The 21,453-nt window shown below is 42.3% G+C and overlaps 1 protein-coding gene across 3 annotated transcripts in view; it reads left to right on the top strand.

Moving 5' to 3' along the window:
* The window catches only part of CA10 (carbonic anhydrase 10), a 339,889-nt gene that overhangs the window by 250,988 nt on the left and 67,448 nt on the right, over nt 1-21,453 (top strand). For all 3 annotated transcript variants that reach the window (XM_080994945.1, XM_080994946.1, XM_080994947.1), the window contains exon 5: nt 12,789-12,974. In XM_080994945.1, coding sequence (XP_080851071.1) covers nt 12,789-12,974 — 186 coding nt within the window. The remainder of the gene's footprint in view (nt 1-12,788; nt 12,975-21,453) is intronic.

Genomic DNA, 21,453 nt, shown 5'->3' with positions numbered 1-21,453 from the left:
CTCCATGTTTGTTGCAGTTGTGAAATCTCAAGACTGTATCCGGGGGGGGGGGGGGACTATTATAAATCACCTGTTCATGGAACCATAGCCCCTTGTAGTGTAAAATCTTAATGTTATCTGGCTGGAGAAAATAAGGAGCCATTCTATCGTCCAGCCGTTAGCACTAAACACTGTAAGCTCCACTAGATCTGCAGTAGTCTTCATAGTAACTAACATGCCCAGACTGCTGAATTAATATGGTAATGTGACCATAATAAGGAACTTTATTGTCCCTGAAAGACAGCATGTGGCATATAAACCCCATGGGGTGTTACACTGCATCAGGACACGTTCCATGCCTTTAATTGCTCATGGTACATAATTATCTTATGACTGGCATGACCCTGTGGTGCTTGTATTAGAATTCTCTTTCTCTCTTTCTCTCTTCCATACAGAATGGCACATCCATTATTGAAGCCCATTGTCTTGATCACAGGGAATTGACATATTGTGCTCATTAGCCACTAAAATTGGACTTCATCGTTTCTGTGGTTTTCTCCAGGTATCTCGGAGATGAGCAATTTAGCAAAGTAAACACCCAAACTCTTATTGCAGAGGTAATGATGAACAGCAACAAATAGGACTTTAACTGAAACCTCCCCTGCCCCTTTCAATCTGAATTTTCCCCTCCCCTCCTTTTAAAATCCATGATGCTTATGAAACTAGGGCACCTTAGGTGGAGCTTTCTTTCGACTAATTAGCATGGTTCCCCTTTCAAATCCTTCATTCTCCATGAGATGAAAACATTATTTAAATCATTCCATTCATCTTTCATATTTGATCGTTTTCACGCGAACTCCCCCCACCCCAATCAAACATTGGATCCATTCTCTGTTGTTCTTCAAAGCTAAGCACTTACATGGCATCTCTCACTCAGTAAGTGACACATTATCGATAACTCCGTTGCTTAGGTTTAAGTCCTCTTTTTTCCCCTGTGAAACTCGGGGCAAATCATTGGATTTTTGCCAGGAAAGCATATCTACTAGAAATATAATTTATCTCATGACCTTCAAGCAATCTGCTGAGACTGCACCCTGAAAACTCAAAGCTGTAGGCTGGAAGTATACTGGAGTCTTGGGACCATATTCACAATTGTTTCAGATGGCTGATACCAATGCCTTTGCAACTGTAAGTCACAGATTATAGTGGTATCACATACCCAAAAGATTATGTTTCTTTCTTTCCTTCTCGGCACAGGGAAGTAAACATAGTATGCATTTAATAACTAGTATGTAATGGGCTCACAGTGCTCTCTGCTGGGTGTGATGAAACACTGCAGGGAACATACCTGAAAAACAGTTTTGCAGGCTGTTGTGTTGGCATTTAGGTTCCTTTGGCAAGATCCTATTTGTAATTTTAAAAGAAATCTTGACGCACTGTAGTCTATGAGCTCTGTGCCCATATGTAACCATGAAGCAGATTCTGGGCGACCAGACTGTAATTTGGCGATATTCTAAATGTATTTGTTGGGAAATTGTCAGTACCTGAACTAACTATCTCAGGAAAGGAGTCTGAGGAACTAGGGCAAGCAGTGATGACAAGAGATGGAGTTCACATATCTAAAATAAACAGATCCACCTGAGAGTTCTTAAAGAAGTCAAATGGGACCATTCTGATATTCTAACAAGAATACATAACTTATCCCTAAAATCAATCTCTGTCCCTGAGGACTGGAAGAAACAATTTTAAGAAAGTGATGCAGAGGGAATCGTGGGACTTATGGGTGGGTTAACTTAATGTCTGTTCCAGGAAAATCATCCAACATCATAATGGTTGATTGCAATGTCCATCTGTCACAGTTGGCCTACAGGGGTGGGGACAGAGAAAGATCTGACTCCCAGACCAAAAGTGACCCTCATTTTTGCCTTTGCAATGTAGGGGGAGAAAGATGGCTTCCACTGTGAAGCAATTGTCATCATGTCCCAGCATTCCCAAGAGCTTTTGTGGTCCCATTTGGAACATTTGTGCTTGCGGTTGGAGTTTCTTATTGCTCAGATCCCCTGTTTTCTGCCCTCTCAGTCCATCTCATAGGACAGCAAGGCAGTTTGTATATGAGCAGACCTTTTTTCCAATTTGGGGGGGAAATCACATGTGAAAATAGAAACGACAGAATGGCCTCTGGAAAAAATGCAAAAGCGGCGTGAAAACTGAACCATTATACACTAAAAACAGTAGGAGGAAAGAACAAGAGGCGAGTAAAATGCTGGATTTACAAGTCTTGAGTAAGAGTCTGGAACAAGTTGACAGTGGAAATATTATTATTATTATTATTATTATTATTATTATTATTATTACTATTTCTATTTCTATTATCATTGTTTATTACATTTCTATACTGCCCTTCATCTGAGTATCACAGGGCGGTTTCCTATGACTTTGTCATTTGTGCTTCGTACTACTGAAGCAATATTGTTAACAAACAAACAAAAATGTCCCAGCTTTTATGGGAAACTCCTTCCATATTAAAGGGGCAAGTCTAAGAGGATAACAAGAATTCCGAACATCTTCCTTCTGTCTATGAGGTTCATTACCAGCAAACCTAAAGAGAGCTCCCAGACTCTGGGGCTGGCACCAGAAGAACATCCCTATATCCATTTACACAATGCAGTGCTGAACTAAATCAGGTACGAAATCCAAATAGTGAAAAACGATACCTCATTTTTGCTAATGGTTGCTGTTGCGTAATTCCTCCTTTAATCTACAGTCTGGCTTTTAATAGGAACCAAACAGCAGCAGTTAATAGCATTCAGTAGCTCGCTCTCCCCCCCCCTTTTCTTCTTCTTTTTTTTTTTTTACAAACAAGAACATTTCTCAGATAGCATTTCACTGGACAGGACTGTTGTATGAATGACATGCACTCACTCTGTGCATGTGGCAAATAGAGAGGAATTACGTAAATATAGGTAGCATGAGAAATTCCATGTGGTTGCAGTGTTTTAAGAAGTGGGAAACTCTTCAAATATGGGTTAACATAGTTCTTTGTCCCAAGAAGTGTTGTGTTGTGCTGTGCTGTGCTGTGCTGTGTTGTGTTCTTAAATGAGCAGTTTCCCAAGGAACTATAAAGCCACTTCCGCCCTTTGGAGGAGGTGTTGTGGGCTTCACGGCCCCACCACGCGTGCGGCGGCTGGAACCCAGCCCCCACACAATTGAGGGGATTCCTGGCTGTGTCACCTCATGCCCAGCCAATTGGCTAGCTCTGGGGGTGTGGCCTGCCCTATTTAAAGCAGGTTACAGACAGGGATCTCCCTCTTTGCCGCTCATCTGTTGGAGAACTGGAAATGCTATACTTGAGAGGTTGCAGGTCCACATCTGTTCACCGCAACACATTCCACATACATCAGATGTATGCCTGATGAACTCACTGCATCATTCTGAGTGAACAGGCATGCCCCACGTGCTCCAATGTGGATAACAGTGCTTTTTTCGGGGGGGGGGGGGATGCAGGGAGACGCATATGCCTAAACATTTTGTGAATCTAATGAGAGAATAAACTAGCAATTTTTTTAAAAAATGGTTCCTTCTCTAGCACGGTGAATTGTCAGTTCCGTTGCTACCCCCAAAGGCGGCCTCATTTCCCGTCATGGTGTTTCCTGAGTCTCAGGCGGAAGCGAGCGTTTAATGTGTGAAGTAGGAGTTGGAATCCAGCACGGTGATTGGTCAGTTTTGTTGTTACCACTTCCACTAGCGGTTTCATTTCCTTTCCCAGTGTAATGCATGTACTTTTGTCCATTTACTGTATTTATTTTTCCCGATTTGAACTATAAAATTGTGATTTTCTTGAGTCAAACTGAGAGTAGAAAAAAAGCACAGGTGGACACTATTGCTCTGTTCCCAGCCAGATGCTTTCAGGATGCAGTTTTTATTAGCAGGAAGATTGCTTGCCTAGAATCCTTTTTTAAAAAATAAAAATAAAATGTTGTGCACTTTTCTCCAGTCATTTCAGGCCTTGCCTTCCTCTTCTCAGGATTTTCTCTCCAAAATTATAATCGCTTATGACATTATCCAATGAAGAATAATGCATATATTTATCACTTTTGCCTAGTCCTCAGATTATTTCACCAAGGCTGACAGAGCCATTTGAGGAGCTAGGTTCTCCAAATCCTCTCTAAACTTACTGTACATTTGAAATCCAACATTTCATAGCTTGGGTCATGATTACCTTGGCTACTTCGTGCCATGTCAATAAAAACAAGCTCAGCACTGCATACGTGGTCACGACAGATGCCAACTTGAATAAGCAGTTCTGCACATCAAGTGATTTCAGATGTTGAGCGTTTTTCCACCTTTCCAATTTGGCCATGCCACTCTTTTGTTTTGTTTTAATAAGAAACAGAGCATAAGAGAGTCACAATAGGAGCATTGTGTGGCTCAGCAGCAGCATAAGTGTACTGGATTACCTATACTTCTGCTCATACCGTACTACTCCACATGGGGCATGAGTGGCACTGTGGTCTAAACCACTGAGCCTATTGGGCTTGCAGATCAGAAGGTTGGCAGTTCGAATCCTCACGAGGGAGTGAGCTCCCATTTCTCTGTCCCAGCTCCTGCCAACCTAGCAGTTCGAAAGCACACCAGTGCAAATAGATAAATAGGTACCGCTGCGGTGGGAAGGTAAACGGGGTTTCTGTGTGGTCTGGTTTCTGTCACAGTTTCCCATTGCACCAGAAGCAGTTTAGTCATGCTGATCACATGATCCAGAAAGCTGTCTGCAGACAAACACCGTCTCCCTTGGCCTTTGACTGGACTTAACCGTCCAGGAATCCTTTACCTTTTTTACTCCAGTCAGATGAAAAGGCCACAACTTTAGTCAGCGCTACACAACATGCCCATGCCACAGGATGATCTTAACAGTCACTCAACCAACTGCATTGGCCATTGCATAAGAGACAGTGGCAGTACATCAATGATCATATGTGTATCATCTTCTGAAAGAACACAGGTGTACATTGGAGGGGAAGAGAAAGGTTCTTCATAATGAAAATTGGGGTGCATCCATTTGGCAGCTCCCTGTGCTCTCTGGTTGGCTGAAACTGGAAATGCACCAAGTTGGGCACACACAAAAAAGCAAGTACCTTTTTATCCTGAGCCAAAAGCATAATCCATGCTGTGCAGATTGCACAACCTACATTTGTCCTGTATTTGTTCCCTTTTGTCATGCCACTGCCTTGAGAGCCATGTTCTGTGTCTTGAAATGCAGAAAGAGCTTAGCCTTCTAAAGGACGCAGATTTATTTTGTACCCTAGTTTGTTCCCTGCACAATTTTTATCTGTAGACAAAGGATGTTATTGTGAATGAAGAACTCTATTGTATGCACAGCAATGGTAGACCTTGACATTTGTGTTAGAGACCCATTTGAGTAACACGGAATGCTGAATAAAACTCAACAAGAATCCAAACAGGTGGTTATATCAGGTGGATTTCTATGTATGGCTGGTGATTGGAGGCTCAAGGCCTAAAAAATATAGCTTGGGAGTCAACGTTTTAAGAATATTTAGAAGTTCTATTCAGGTGTTCATTTCAGGGTGGGGGACACTGGTAGACCTAGTCATTTCCAGCACATGACTTCTCCTGTCTTTACAGTCCTCCATGAGTAGAAGAGAAAATGCTATGTTAATGGTACTTTATATATGTACTTTCCATCTTCCTCAATGGGTACTTATAATTTTGAGGCTGTTGAATCGTGGAAAGAAGCGTATATTACACTCATACCAAAGACAGAGACTGAAAAGACTCAACTTAAGAACTACCGCCCAATATCATTACTTAATGTGGATTACAAAATTTTTGCAGACATTTTGGCAAAAAGACTGAAAAGAGTGTTGATGGAGAAGATTCATAAGGACCAAGCAGGCTTTCTCCCAAAAAGGCATTTATCAGACAATGTTAGGAACATAATAGACATTTTGGAATTATTAGAGGTGAATATAAACACTAAAGCAGTTCTGATCTTTGTGGACGCGGAGAAAGCCTTTGACAATATTTCTTGGAGTTTTATGAAAAAGAATCTTCATGGGATGGGGGTAGGCCAAGGATTTGAGAATGGTATGGGTGCCATTTACGCTGAACAAAAAGCTAAGTTGATTGTAAATAATGTGATAACTGAAGAATTTAAAATAGAAAAAGGGACACGACAGGGGTGCCCAATTTCCCCATTACTTTTTATCTCTGTTCTGGAGGTGTTGCTAAATATGATTAGAGACGACCAGCAGGTTAAAGGTGTACAGGTCGGAGCCAAACATTACAAGTTAAGGGCCTTTGCAGATGATTTAGTACTTACCTTACAAGAGCCAGACACTAGTACAAAAAGGGTGTTGGAGCTAATTCAAGAATTTGGTCAAGTGGCCGGATTTAAATTGAATAAACAAAAGACTAAAGTTTTGGAAAAAAATTTAACAGTCATGGAGAGGGAGAAGTTCCAGAATGAAACAGGTTTGACAGTGGTAAAGAAGGTGAAATACCTAGGGGTTTATTTGTCATCTAAGAATTTGAACTTGTATAAAGACAACTATGAAAAATGTTGGTCGGAAATTAAAAAAGATCTAGAAATATGGTCAAATTTGAAATTGTCAATGTTAGGCCGAATTGCAGTTATTAAGATGAATGTACTGCCCAGAATGCTATTTTTGTTCCAAACATTACAAATTCTTGACAAGATGGACTGTTTCAAGAGGTGGCAGAAGGACATTTCGAAATTCGTCTGGCAGGGCAAAAAGCCCAGAATAAAATTTAAAATACTGACGGATGCAAAAGAAAGAGGGGGGTTTGCCCTGCCGGACTTAAAACTGTACTATGAAGCAGCAGCGTTTTGCTGGCTGAAAGAATGGATGCTCCTCGAGAATACAGATATCTTGGATTTAGAAGGTTTTAACAATACATTTGGTTGGCATGCATATCTATGGTATGATAAAATTAAGGTGCATAGGGCCTTCAAAAATCATATTGTCAGAAAAGCATTATATAATGTTTGGATAAGATATAAAGATCTGTTGGAAAGTAAAACCCCTAGATGGTTGTCACCTTTGGAGGCTAAGGCGTTGAAAAAGCTTAATATGGAAGCCGAATGGCTAAAGTATTGGGAAATTTTGGAACAAGATGGAGATAAGTTGAAGTTACAGAGTCATGAGAAATTGAAACCTAATGTTCGAGATTGGCTCCATTATTATCAAATAATGGAGGTGTATAAACAAGACAGGAAAATTGGCTTCCAGGTGGAGAAATCAAAATTAGAAACTGAATTGTTAGAACCCAATACTAAGAATCTGTCAAGAATGTATAATCTGCTGCTGAAATGGAATACACAAGATGAAACAGTTAAATCAGCTATGATTAAGTGGGCACAGGACATTGGTCATAACATTATGTTTGCTGACTGGGAATGGTTGTGGAACACCGGTATAAAATTTACGGCATGTAATGCCTTAAAGGAAAATATTATGAAAATGATCTATAGGTGGTACATGACCCCAGTCAAGCTAGCAAAAATTTATCATTTGCCTGATAATAAGTGTTGGAAGTGTAAAGAAACTGAAGGTACTTTCTATCACCTTTGGTGGACGTGCCCGAAGATTAAGGCTTTCTGGGAAATGATATATAATGAAATGAAAAAGGTACTTAAATGTACCTTCCCGAAGAAACCAGAAGCCTTTCTCTTGGGCATTGTCGGCCAATTGGTGTTAAAGAAAGATAGAACTTTTTTTATGTATGCTACGACAGCAGCAAGAATACTCATCGCAAAGTATTGGAAGACACAAGATCTACCCACCTTGGAAGAGTGGCAGATGAAGGTGATGGACTATATGACATTGGCTGAGATGACTGGCAGAATCCGTGAGCAGGGGAAAGAGACGGCGGAAGAAGATTGGAAGAAATTTAAAATTTATCTTAAGAACTATTATAAAATTGATGAATGCTAAAATGTCGAGGTTTTGAGAAAGAAAAGGAGATTACAGCAACATAAGATTAAGCTGAAGAAAAGAATAAGAAAAAATATATTTGATAAAATTATATAGAATTTGCTGAAATAATTTTGGAAATTGGGATGTAGGAAGGGGAGGTTTGGGGGAGTCCGAGAAGTGAGGGATATGAAAAAAAAGGTTATGAAATTATACATGTTTGTATGTCTTTTTATTTGTTTGTATTGTTAAAAATTTCTCTGTAAAATCAATAAAAAATTTTATTAAAAAAAATATATAATTTTGAGGCTGTTACCAGGCTCACCCTCCAGTTCAACTGCATATGTACTGTTTGAAGCCTGCAAGTTAGTTGCAGCTGCCTTGGCAATCAAAAGAAGGGGAGCAAATTGGTCAAGGCTGGACCACAATGGAAGCTTGTACACTAGCTTTTTCCAATTTGGTAGAAGTTGTCGGACTAAAGTTTCCATCATCCCTGACCATTGCCCATGTTGGCTGAATCGAAAACATCTGGGGGGCACCAAGTTGGAGAACGCTGCTCTATCCTTGCAGTTGCAGTCCATTTTTAAGCATGCTTGGAGGAAACTGAGCATTTGGACTGATCTCACTCTGCCTTCATGGTACAAAAACTGCCTTGGTTGCCATGATTGATGACATTTGTTGTTAAAGAGATAGCAGGAGGACAACTATGCTCATTCTCCTTGACTTCTGTTGCTGTTGATGCCATTGACACAGTAGTCTCCTGGGCTGACTCCAAGACGTGGGGTGGCACCACTGTTTCATGGTGGTTCCATTCCTACTTTCAGATAGTAGCAGATAGGGACAGCTATTTCCTGGCACCACGAGAATTGGCCTGTTGCATTTTCACAAATCCATTCTGTCCTGCCTCCCACCAATGCTGTTTAACTTCTGTATGAAGCCACTGGGAGATGTGATTAGGAGTTTTGGGGTGAGGTGTCATCAGCATGTGGATGACACACCCAGGTCTATCTTTCCATACCTCCTGCATCAGGAAGCACAGTTCAGGGAGTGGAACCCACTGAGGTCATCTTGCTCAAGGGCCCTCCAGAACCTACAGCTGGTGCTGAGAACTTTGTCCCAGGAACAAAGTCCAGAGAAAACCCATGTAAACTGAAACTTATGAAACACACCTGTCAGTCCTTGCAGTATGATGTCCCAGGGACTCTTGCGAAGCAAGCTGAGATCAGCAGTCAGTCGAACAGAGTTGTAGCTCTCTAGGACAGGCTAGCAAGCCAAGCAGACTGATCAGGCAAAAGTAAGTTTCCATGGGGCAAGTGGAAAAGAGTACTGATGCAGATTGCTGCCTGGATGTCTTAGGAATACTTCCTAAATTGCCCCAGAGTGTAGCTGGTCAAGAGAGCTACACTTAGAGTACTCTTTTGTGTATTTTGCTAGCTCTCCCTTATAATCCATAGAGAGATATTAGGTTTGTGTTAGTACTCCGATTGAACCATTTTTTAAAAAAGAAAGCAAGGGTAGCCTAATTTAACTTTTGCACCCAGCAGAGTAAGTAATGGGTTTTTGAATATATTTCAAAAGCATTCAAAAGTGAATTAAACATTTAGCAATGTGCCGTTTCAGAATAGCAAACTGCCTTTCCAACCAATGAGGGGTGCTCAGTTGCTCAGCGTTTTAGAGCTCGGATTCAGTGAAGCAAGCCCTCATTGAAATATTAAAGCAAATCTTACATTTGTTTACTACACATGCAAATATCAAGGTAATAAACTAGACGGCAAGCACAAAGCTCCTCGACTTGTGGGGTTCCCCCCCTCCAGGCATTAATAAATGACTTTATGTGACAAATAGAAACTTTTCACACTCTTCCTTTGAAATTAGAAACAGGATGTAAAGTACCTGTGTCGAGATGATGATGCAGAACTCTGGATGGCCAGCCTTAACTTCTATCACAGCATCTCTATAATGCAACTTTTTTTTCTTACAAGGGAATGAGCAACAACAGAACAAGACCTTTGAGCACAGTAATTGCTATTACGGGTAAAATGACACAGCAGCACGGTTAATGATTATGGTGCATGATGTACTAACTATAGGGTATCATATGTAATTGTCAAGACACTCCTTTCAAATTAAAGCTCAACAAAGCATACCATGCTATAGTTCCCGCTATTTAATACAAATTAGCATAATTTAAATGTACTGTTTGTATCCAGCCTGGTGATTTATTATTTTTATTTTCCTAACAACTGCTGAGAAGAAAAATGATTATTACCTTGAACTCGAGCAAGAAGGAATTGTACAATCCACTAGGAAGAAAAGTCTCCAGCATGCATCTTAGTGGCATGAATGGGCGCTATACAGGAGCACTGTTTTTATAATACTCTTTAGATGCAATTTCATTTTTTCCTTTCAGTCTCAGAGTCTTTGGTCTGATTGTCAGCAAACAAACATACAGGCAACACCCTGGTTTTTTTTACTGGGAAATCAGCAGGAATGGGATGGGTCATAAAAGATCTTCTGCAAAATTTTATTTTTCCATAAAGAAAGGAACTAATGACAACAAGTTCTTCCAAAGATGAGGTAGATGTAGAGTGGATTGGGGAGTTTTTAGTTTTTGTGCTCTTCCTGCTCTCAACTTTTTCAGGTAGCCAGCAAGAAATCACAATATGCTGGATTTGAGGCCCAAGAGAGGATGACTTCTTGGAGCAGTCATTTCAGTTTTAGGAGTACTGTTGTCTTCTTGGGCAGGCCCCATTCATCCCAGTGAAGCTTGAGCAAGGTGATGGGAAGGGTGGGGGGCTTCCAGGCAGATTGTCCTTCTTTGCCTTTACAGTGGACATCAGTAAAAACACACATCTTTTTATTTTATTTTTTAAAATGCATTGATTTTCTTCCTAGTTGAACAATAAATCTACTTATGCACTGGTGGTCTCAATCATGACACTCCATACTGTTTGTTACTTTAGCCTCCCACTGCTACCAGTGTGTTTTGGAACTGAAGCTTGTGAAAGGCAGGAAATTGTGTTTCTTCCCTGCTCTACTAATATCATCCGGGTGCGAACATAATTCTCAGTGTGTCGGAGCAGTTGGAGTGTCAGATTGGGACCTGGGAGACTAGGGTTCAAATCCCTCACTGCTATGTAGCTCACTGAGCAATACACTCGACCATACACTCTCAGCCTCACCTGTCTCACGTGGTTGTTGTGAGGATGGAACTGGGAGATGAGAACCTCGGGTTCTTTGGAGGAATGGTGCGATATAAATGTAATAGTGAATGGATGGAAATAATATAGTGCAAAATGCCCAGGTATGTCAGTGATCCGACAGTGAAACCCAGTGGCTATGAACCACAAACAGAAACATGAAGAAAGGAACTGGCGTATTTTCTTTAAATAAGTAAACAAACAAACCCCTGTGTTGCAAAGAGAACGTCAGCAATGCCCAGGCAACACAATGACCATGTACATTTGCAATCGACAATCTTTTATAGAATTCTTTCAAACAATAACAAGTCCAAAATGAAATCTTTAGTCTCAAGTCTCTGAAAATCTTTAAATGAAGCGAGGTACCAGACTTTGTATGATGAAAGACAAAATGTGAAGCTTTGTGTATTCAACCAATACTGTCCAACACTGAACAGTGATTCCGGATATTGACTACTGTTTCATAGAATTCTTTGTCAGTGTGGTGGGAAGATATAGAATTGCTTCATAAACCCATCTTATTTCAAATGAATATATGTAAATGAAAACATCAAGTGCTTTGGAACAGTGCTCATGTAGTCATTTAAAGATTTTCAGAGACTTTAAGACTAAAGATTTCATTTTGGACTTGTTATGGTTTGAAGGAATTCTATAAAAAAAATTGTCTATTGCATATGTACATGGTCATAGTGTTGCCTAGACATTGCTGACTATTTCCTTTAAATGCAGAACTTACAACCAAGATGGGGATTGTAATAGTTAGTAGAGATTTGTCTCTGAATTAGATGAGTCGGAGGAAGAGATGTGAACCATCCATGTTGTAGCAACTGTTGTGGAACAGATAGGTGTGGCTTGCCAGAAGGAGCCCAGCTACTACAGTAGCTTCCGGTCAGATGGGTCACTCTTGCTTACTGGGAGGGTAAAAAGGGACAAGGCAGAAAATGCACTGGCCGAAACAATGCGTTTTCACCATAGTGATCTCCCTCCCACTCCTGGAAAGCTAGTGTACTTCCAGGAAGTTAGTGTAGTGACTTTGCCCGCCCACTAGCAACTGACTTCTAGGGACAGAAGTGTTGCTCTCAGCGATGGCAAGGAGGATGTAAGGTTACCACATGTTTTTGTATCTGTATATTTGCAAAGCTAGTCTACTCTGCTTTTAGCCAATTGTTTTTTTATAAATTTTTCAGTGAGAATAAATGAGTTGGATCTTTGATATGTTTAAATGCAATGTAAATAATTAATCCTTCCAATGAAATATTCCCCTTTCTCGGTCCCAAAATCCGGTAATGAAGTCATTATTCAAGCTCGTATAAAGGATACTTTCAAACTCCTACTTATTTAGAAGCACACTAATCGCATTTATTGTGTTCCTCACACACTTCCGGCTAAAGTGTGTGTATATATCTTACATATTTTGCATGAAATATGTATACTTATTAAAATAATTCAATATATAATGTAATGCTCAAAGCAGGGAAATGAAGCCCTTATGGGTTTGTGAATTTCCTCACAGCCTTTTAAAAAAAAAAATCTAGATCAACAGGAGACAGTTAAAAGTAAAAACAAACAAAAACCAAAACTAAATAAATTTCAACCTCGAAGCAAGCCAAGACTTGCAAAGTTCATGCTTTTTCTTCCCCACTTCCATTTTGTTTAGGTCAGTGGGACAATGTATAACACAGGGAGGCATGTTTCTCTGCGACTGGACAAAGAACATTTGGTCAACATCTCTGGAGGACCCATGACATACAGCCACCGATTGGAAGAGATCCGGTTACACTTTGGAAGCGAAGACAGTCAGGGATCAGAACACCTTCTGAATGGACAAGCTTTCTCTGGAGAGGTATGTCAATATGCTTTAAGCTCTGCAGAGAATTTTATTTTATTTTATTTTTTTAAGATCCCTGGAGAGCTGACTTGCTCATGTTTCTGTCCTCAGCACAGGATTTCTGCACTTTGCGAAATACAAAAAACATCAGTTATGTAACGAGAACATAGAAATTCTGCAACTAGAATACACTATGCACATTTAGCTACGCTTGCTTATTGTTCTATTTTTAATGCAGTTTGCTTGGTTTTCTTTCTGGAATCCGTCGCTTTGCCCCTGGTGACAAGGATGTCCTTGTTGCATCTCGAAACCATGGAAAGAAATAGTTAAAGGGTGTATGGAGGCGGGCCTGTTGCTTTCAATCTGTGTTCCCTGGAAGCTTATCAGGGGTTACTCAAAGAGAAGATCAGCAATGGGGGTGTGGTGGGCCAACTCCCCAGCAAGACAGCTTGCCAACCACAACCAATATCTCTCTCTACAGAAGCAGAGTTACCTGCTCCGGCACCCAGAGCGGCGCATATGCTGTGCACCCGGGGGCAGGGGCCATGGAGCGGGGCGAGCGTCTCAGGGGCAAGCTGCCCATGGGGGCAGAGCAAGCCACCCATTGGGGGTGGAGCGAGCCACCCATGGCAGGCTGCTTCCTGGGCGGGGAGGCGGGAGCCATGCTGCTTTGCCAGCAGCCTTCCTCCCTTCCCTCTACCTTTTGACAGCTTGAGGGAGGCTTCCAGTGTGGTATAATGGTTAAGAGTGGTGGACTTGTAATCTGGTGAACCGGGTTCGCTTCCCCGCTCCTCCACATGCAGCTGCTGGGTGACCTTGGGCTAGTCACACTTCTCTGAAATCTCTCAGCCCCACTCACCTCACAGAGTGTTTGTTGTGGGGGAGGAAGGGAAAGGAGACTGTTAGCCGCTTTGAGACTCCTTCGGGTAGTGATAAAGCGGGATATCAAATCCAAACTATTCTTCTTCTTCTTCTTCCCCCCTCCCCAGGAAGCAGCCTGGGAACGGGGGACAATGGCACGCCACCTGCCCACGACTCCCAAGCCTCCCCTGAGCTGTCAAAACAAAGGGGGAAGGGGGGGAGGCCGCCGGCAAAGCGGCGCAGCTCCGCCCCTTCCCCCGATGGCTCGGGTAGGCAGTGAGTTGAATGTCACCCCCCTCAGTGATGACACCCAGGGTGGACTGCCTCCACCAATCCCCCTTCCTCTGCCCCAACTCTCTGCAATCCACAGCTACTGGTTCTCCCCATCACCCAGTGTTAGTTGAGAATGCACCCAATAGGCTTCAGCTGTGCCCTTGAATATACCCAAGATTCCTCTGCAGGACACAGCAGAGCATTCCTGAGCAGACATGTTGATGTGGAAGACTAAAGACAGGACACTGGGGTGGAAGGCAAAGAGTCACTGCTGTAGAGTCAAGTGCCTTTCTAATTTCAGAGGTCTTACCATTTTACAGCGGGAAACACAGTAGTTTCTAGGCGTTTTAATAGGTCTATCCATAGACTCTCAGGGTGGTTTTTGTTTGTTTGATCGTCAAGCAAAGAAGGACCCGTAATGAAATCAGTCAAGATAATCTCTTGCCTCAGAGAAATGAGTGGGATTTGTATGCTTATCTTACTTGTTTCAGTGAAGCTTTCAGTCTGCATCAGAGCTCTGGGCAGTCTTGTCAGGAATCCGGTCCACCCAAAGAGCAACAGGAGAGGAGGCTGGCATCTGCCCATATTTAGTATGGGACCCAGCAAACCATCAGATGGAAGGTCATGCTAGAACAGAAGTCCAGCCAGCCATTAAGTCAAACAGGCCTATCATAATGCTGGAAGATCTGTCCTCAGAGGGATTGGAGGAGCATGCATCAGGCATAGTCAACAGAGGGGTGTGGTGCTGCCCTCCCAACAACAGTAGCATTTCTGCTTAGTGGAGTGTGACGTTAACATATGAGAGTGCTGGAGGTGAAATAGTTAAACAGGTTACCCAGAGGTGGAGTCAGAGGGACTATAAAACCAGCTCTGGGAGGGGCGAAGGGGGAGTTCTTTGGGAGTTGGGTGGTTGGTTGGAGTGGGAGTGAATTGGGATAAAGTCTGTGGGTATGTTGAGTTAGTGTAGCGAAATAAGCTGCGTCAGGAACAGTTAGGGGCTAGGAAGACAAGTCAATATCTGAGAGGTGGTTTAGTGAGTGAGAGCAGGTAGCGGGAGTTATAGGTCTGGATAGGCACCCCATGATTGTAATTGACCGATGCCATTTATGAAACGACATGCTTGTTAATCTGCAATAAATAAACAGAAGTTTATGTTCCCATTTAACCCTGACTGGACTCAGTTTTGTACCAGGTAGGGCCTGGGTGGTGGCAGCGAGAAATAAAGTGGTGGCACAGGGATCAATAGACGGTGAAACGTCTGGGGACTCTGTGTGATCGCCACATGGGACAGTTCAGGGCAGTGGTCAAGTCCCACACTCAATATGGACTTTAGTGGATTGAGTCCAGAGAAGAAGCAGTGAGTCAGATGACCTTGGAGGGGGAAGTCTGCTGAGACAATCAAGATGGTTCCAATAAGCAGGAAGGTGGAGATCTTTATGAGATTTTACAGCCAGCCAGGAGTCATCAGGAGCTAGTAGAAATCAGTGGGTGAGGTCAAATGTATCATTTAGATGAGAGACCGAAGCCTGTTTCCTAATGCTTTTAGGATGTTGGTTTCATGCATCAGGAGAAGCCAGGGATGTATTTGTTCATTCACTCATTCATTCATATACCATGATCTAGAAGAATTTCAAAGAAGGGTTCAGAGGAATGCAATGGATCATAAACAGCATAAAACAATATTTAAAAAATGCAGTATTCCGGTTTGCTGAACCCCACAGTGACCAGCAAAATACCTCAGCCGATATCAGTGGTCAGGGAATGCTTTGTTGAGCAGAATGTTCCTCAGCAAAAAAATAAAGTGGTCGGTTCCTGGTTTAAGGTCTGCTGGACCCCAGTATATGATCATGAGCCGTTCCCAATAGGATGTGCCTGAGAGCACAAACAAATAAGAGACGTACATCCTCTTACAAATATGTACAAAAGGCTCTTTCAATATCCTGTTGTTATTCTTTCTGACGCACCAAAAGGTTCTAGCAATGCAGGAGTTTATTCTGCTGAAGATGAATAGCCGCTCTGCAGCCTATGCCATCTATCACCAAGTAGTGATAAGTCAATTAACGCCTGCCGTTTTCATTGGCATCGCAGAACAACAGATATGTAAAGAGCAGTAGATTAATTGCAGCCTTGTCAAATTGTCGAAATAGAAAAATTCCTTCCTGTAGCACCTTAAAGACCAACTAAGTTAGTTCTTGGTATAAGCTTTCGTGTGCAAGCACACTTCTTCAGATACACATGTGTATCTGAAGAAGTGTGCTTGCACACGAAAGCTTATACCAAGAACTAACTTAGTTGGTCTTTAAGGTGCTACAGGAAGGAATTTTTCTATTTCGACTATGGCAGACCAACACGGCTACCCATCTGTAACTTGTCAAATTGTGTTATTAAAATGGATGGCAATCATTGTCTTTGTTTTCCAAAAGTAGGTGACTGCCTGACAAAGTCAAGAAACAGTATTTTCATGAAATTACGTACAACTCAAACTTCTGACACCCATGCGCTGATTTCACACACTATGGTTCAACCCCCCCCCAAAAAAAGCCCTACCATTAGTGCAAGGACTTGTGGTTGCACAACGGGCTTGCTCTCCCCATGCACCCAACACCCCCCCATGCCCTGATCTGCTCGGTGGAGGGAGGGCTAGAACAAATGGAGGGGGAGAGGGAGGATGTGTTTGACAGGATGTGTTTGATGGATACAACTCAGTGAACATATTTGCTGAATTTAGCATTCATCTTTTTAAAGGAGAGATGGGGACTCACGTGCTTTAAGTCTGTGTTGCATATTCAAATACCACCCGCTCCTGGGTTAAAAGCCTGGTGTACTTTGCCAGGAATATATTGCTGAGTATGAATAAAAGAAGTCATCCTCTCAGGGAGGTGGGGGGGGGGTCACAATTAATTCAACCACAACATTGGTCTGGGGGAAAAATCCTAATTAATGCCCTCTTAATTGTGGGTAAATTCCTGCTTGATTTTAAATGCTTAATAGATAGGCTTCTAGCTACCCAGAATTCAACACTGTAGTTAACACTAAGTACCGTAACCAAGAGGGAAACTATATCATAAACTCTTGGAGTTTGTTTTTCCCATCCTACAATTGATGCCTTGCATTTGGAAGGGGGGCGTTGAATGGATTTCAGCATTCTTCCTGCTGAATTTCAGAACTGCAATTTGCCACAGGCTATCTGCATTACATTCTGGAGCTTTTCAATGGGAAATGACACAGGTCAGTCTTAAGTATTTGAGCTCAAAGATAAGCTTATTAACATAGAAAATTGAGCCTTGGAGGAAAGAGCCAGAAGAGGGAACATATGCCTAATGTAAGGGCAGTATAGCAAAACCTCTGTGGACTACAAATGAATGTTCAAATTCAGCAATGTAAGTCAACATGGCAATGTATTAAATAGCTAGAGAGATAAAATGCAAATCAAGAGGTAGCTGTGATATTTTAAGAAGCAAATGAAGGATGGCCAAAAAATAAAATTAAAAATTAGATGACTTTATGGGACAGTAAAGCTGTCCAAAATGTGTTAACCTTTAAATCTGTCTCTTATATCTACTGCTTTGGTGGTTGCAGTGGTGCTTCCAAGATGGTGCTGTATGTATTAAATGTATGGCTCAAATGCATCAAATACCAGATGCAAGCAATGGCCAACCAAACCATTTTGCCGGCATCCCTATCCTACCTTCTCATTCATCCTGGCATCTGGTCTTCAAACTCTGCAGTAGCAGGGCATGATGTTCACCATGTGTTTAAGATGCACACACAACCATTGGAGAGGATATCAGGGCCTGGTTGGATAAGGAGGAGAACTGGGAGCCACCAGCCCAAAAGGCCCCCAGGGAGGGCTCTGAAGATGACGTCTTAGGGCCCGGAGCCTGGTGATGGGACACTGAGGAGTAATCAGCAGAAGGGAAGAGCTGGGAGCCAAAAGAAGCAGGAGACTTGAATGATGAAGGAGGGTCAGGAGAAGGAGGGTCATCCAGGACAGGATTAGAAGCTGTGAGTCACAGCATGCATGCAGACAGTCTCAGTCCTGCTGACTCTCCTTCCCCTCTTACCCCTTGCTCCAGAAGGGCCCTGCACGTTGCTGAGCAGTGCACCAGACAGGTCCAGAGGGCATGCCTAGAGCTTAGTTTCAGCAATGCCTCCGTTGAGTTAAGACTAACCAGGGGACATTGCTGTGTTTTTTATTTCTGCTAAAAAACAAAACAAAACTAATTGTATTCCATGCCTTCTGTGTGTGTGCCTGTGGATGACCTGGCTCCTTGACAGCTCCTTGACACAGGATCAGGACTGACCCAAAGTCTAAGAGTCCTAGTCAACATGCTAACCAAGGTGGACCATGGAAGTTCTTGTGCTCCATCAGCATAGATTGATTGTGAAGTGCAGGAAATCCATTTCTTGGCTAGCTGATTCCCATCCATGACTTTCATGTTGACTGTAACTTCAGCATCAGGCAATAGGCGAGCTTAAATTAGCATCCATTTACATACATCTGTGATCATGGCCACTGGGCCCATCATCTCCTGGCAAATAGAAGGGGAAGAAATGGAGGCAGTGAGAGATTTTACTTTCTTGGGCTCCATGATCACTGCAGATGGTGACAGCAGCCATGAAATTAAAAGACGCCTGCTTCTTGGGAGAAAAGCAATGACAAACCTAGACAGCATCTTAAAAAGCAGAGACATCACCTTGCCAATAAAGGTCCGTATAGTTAAAGCTATGGTTTTCCCAGCAGTGATGCATGGAAGTGAGAGCTGGACCATAAAGAAGGCTGATTGCCGAAGAATGGATGCTTTTGAATTATGGTGCTGGAGGAGACTCTTGAGAGTCCCATGGACTGCAAGAAGATCAAACCTATCCATTCTTAAGGAAATCAGCCCTGAGTGCTCACTGGAAGGACAGATCCTGAAGCTGAGGCTCCAATACTTTTTCCACCTCATGAGAAGAAACCCTGATGTTGTGAAAGATGGAGGGCAGAAGGAGAAGGGGACGACAGAGGACGAGATGGTTGGACAGTGTTCTCGAAGCTACCAGCATGAGTTTAACCAAACTGCGGGAGGCAGTGGAAGACAGAAGTGCCTGGCGTGCTCTGGTCCATGGGGTCATGAAGAGTCGGACACGACTAAACAACTAAACAACAACAACATACATCTGTTCATGTACAATGCATTTAAGACTGCAATGCTGTACACACTCACATGGAATAAGCCCCATGGTGCTCTGTGGGACTTACTTCTGAATGGACACTCCTGGGGTTGCACAATAAATGTAGTAGATAGCTACATTTGAAGACATTTATATAAATTAGCAAGTGAATTAATTAATAAGCACAGTGAACTGAGTTAACCTTAATTGAACATTTGAAATCATGCTAGTTTACCTGTCGATCAGCCTCTTCTTTTGCCCCTAAAAGTATCCTTGCTTAAGCAGAGTAGTTGGGTGACCAAATGGAATATGTATCTGTGAGATAAGAGCATTCATCTCTGTTGCAGTGCTAACAAACTGCTTCCTGTGCACCCATCTTTTGAATCTACAAGATGAAAAAATTCAAAGAGAGAAAAGGTGAATGAATATGATCTTGGGAAAAGATATCTGAAGTATTTGATTGCTTGAGAAAATTACTTGTGTAGAGGATATCTCAGTTCATAAAGCAGTCCTCAATTACGGGGATATTTTATATAAATGAAAAACCCGAATCCATTTTGTATACATTCATCTTAGAAGGACTTGACTTTAGAGAGCATTCAGCTCTGAATCTGCCCAAATTAACAAGCTGGAGTCAGCAATGGACAAAGGCAGAATGTGTATAAGCTTAGGGAAAGCTGGATGCCTGTGGGAATAGGTAAAGAATGGAAGCTTGTTCCTGCAAATACTCCACTCATGGGTTCAGAGGTAGGATTTGAAAGAGAGGAGGGGGGGAAATGGGATGGGGCAGCTGTTTCCAGTGTAGGGAGCAACATAGGTGAAGAAGAAGAAGAAGAAGAAGAAGAAGAAGAAGAAGAAGAAGAAGAAGAAGAAGACGTGTGCAAGCAACAGCAGACTAGTTTCTGCAGAATCTTTGCCTTGACATCTCTATAAACTCCTTTGTCTAAAACAAAGCCAATCTCCATATTATACAACTTTAATTGTTAATCTGTTGACAGGTAATTAAAAAAAGGCTGCAGATGCAAATATGAACTACGGTAATTACTGTGTTGAACTCAATTTACTTGATTTTTATCTTCCATTAAGAGTTATTGTCAGTTATGGCAAGTGCGAATATATATGTAAAGTGTGCAGGGACAGAACAACGACCCGTCAGTTTTAGAAGGTTAAAAATGGGTGGAACAAACCACAGTTAATGAACCAGCCCAAAGTCTAGGAGAATGGAAAGTGATAGTAGTTTCAAAATGCCAAGCAAAATATCACTGGTTAGAGCAGACTGTTGGACACTGTAACTGTTGCTCTTCGTACTTCCTTGTTAGACCGAGCTGTAGGACTGAGTTTAGTAATATCAGCTTAAAAGACAAATGCACCTCTATTTACAAATCTCTGTGACCTACTGATATAATCCTTGTTTAGACACTTGCACCCAAGCCCCTCCCCTGCAACATGGGGGAGGGTATTGAATCAGAGCCCCTGAAACAACTGCCTCCCAATTTACCACCAGCAAAGGGATTGGCAAATGGGGGGGGGGGCTGTTTTGGTCTGAAGGACGCTCAGAACTCTCATTTCGAATTGTGTAATCCGCAGTGTGGTTAGGGTTCCTTGTCATCACCCCATTTGCCCACTGGACTCCTTCCCACTGCTTTCCCTTCTTTCACAATACAGTGGTACCTTGGGTTACATATGCTTCAGGTTACAGATGCTTCAAGGTTACAGACTCCGCTGACCCAGAAATATTACCTCGGGTTAAGAACTTTGCTTCAGGGTGAGAACAGAAATCGTGCTCCAGCGGTGCGGCGGCAGCAGGAGGCCCCATTAGCCAAAGTGGTGCTTCAGGTTAAGAACAGTTTCAGGTTAAGAACAGACCTCCAGAACGAATTAAGTTCTTAACCTGAGGTACCACTGTAGTAAGCTTTTTCTTTTTTTCCCCCTCGCCCTTTAAAGTTGGGTGGTGGGGGCAGGATAACCAACAGTGGAGAGAAGAAAAAGTTTTTTTTTAAAAAAGGTAAAGTACCCCTGGACAGAGCATTTACCTTCCTGCCGCAGTGGTAGCTACCGTATTTTTTGCACCATAACACTCACTTTTTTCCTCCTAAAAAGTAAGGGGAAATGTCTGTGCGTGTTATGGAGGGAATGCCTACGGGTGGCATGCCTACGGATTTTCCTCCTCTAAAAACTACATGCCTGTTATGGTCGGGTGTGTGTT

The sequence above is a fragment of the Podarcis pityusensis genome (genome assembly GCF_964106645.2).
Source record: "Podarcis pityusensis genome assembly, chromosome: 2".
NCBI lineage: Eukaryota > Metazoa > Chordata > Lepidosauria > Squamata > Lacertidae > Podarcis > Podarcis pityusensis.
This window is presented reverse-complemented; position numbering and strand designations above follow the sequence as displayed.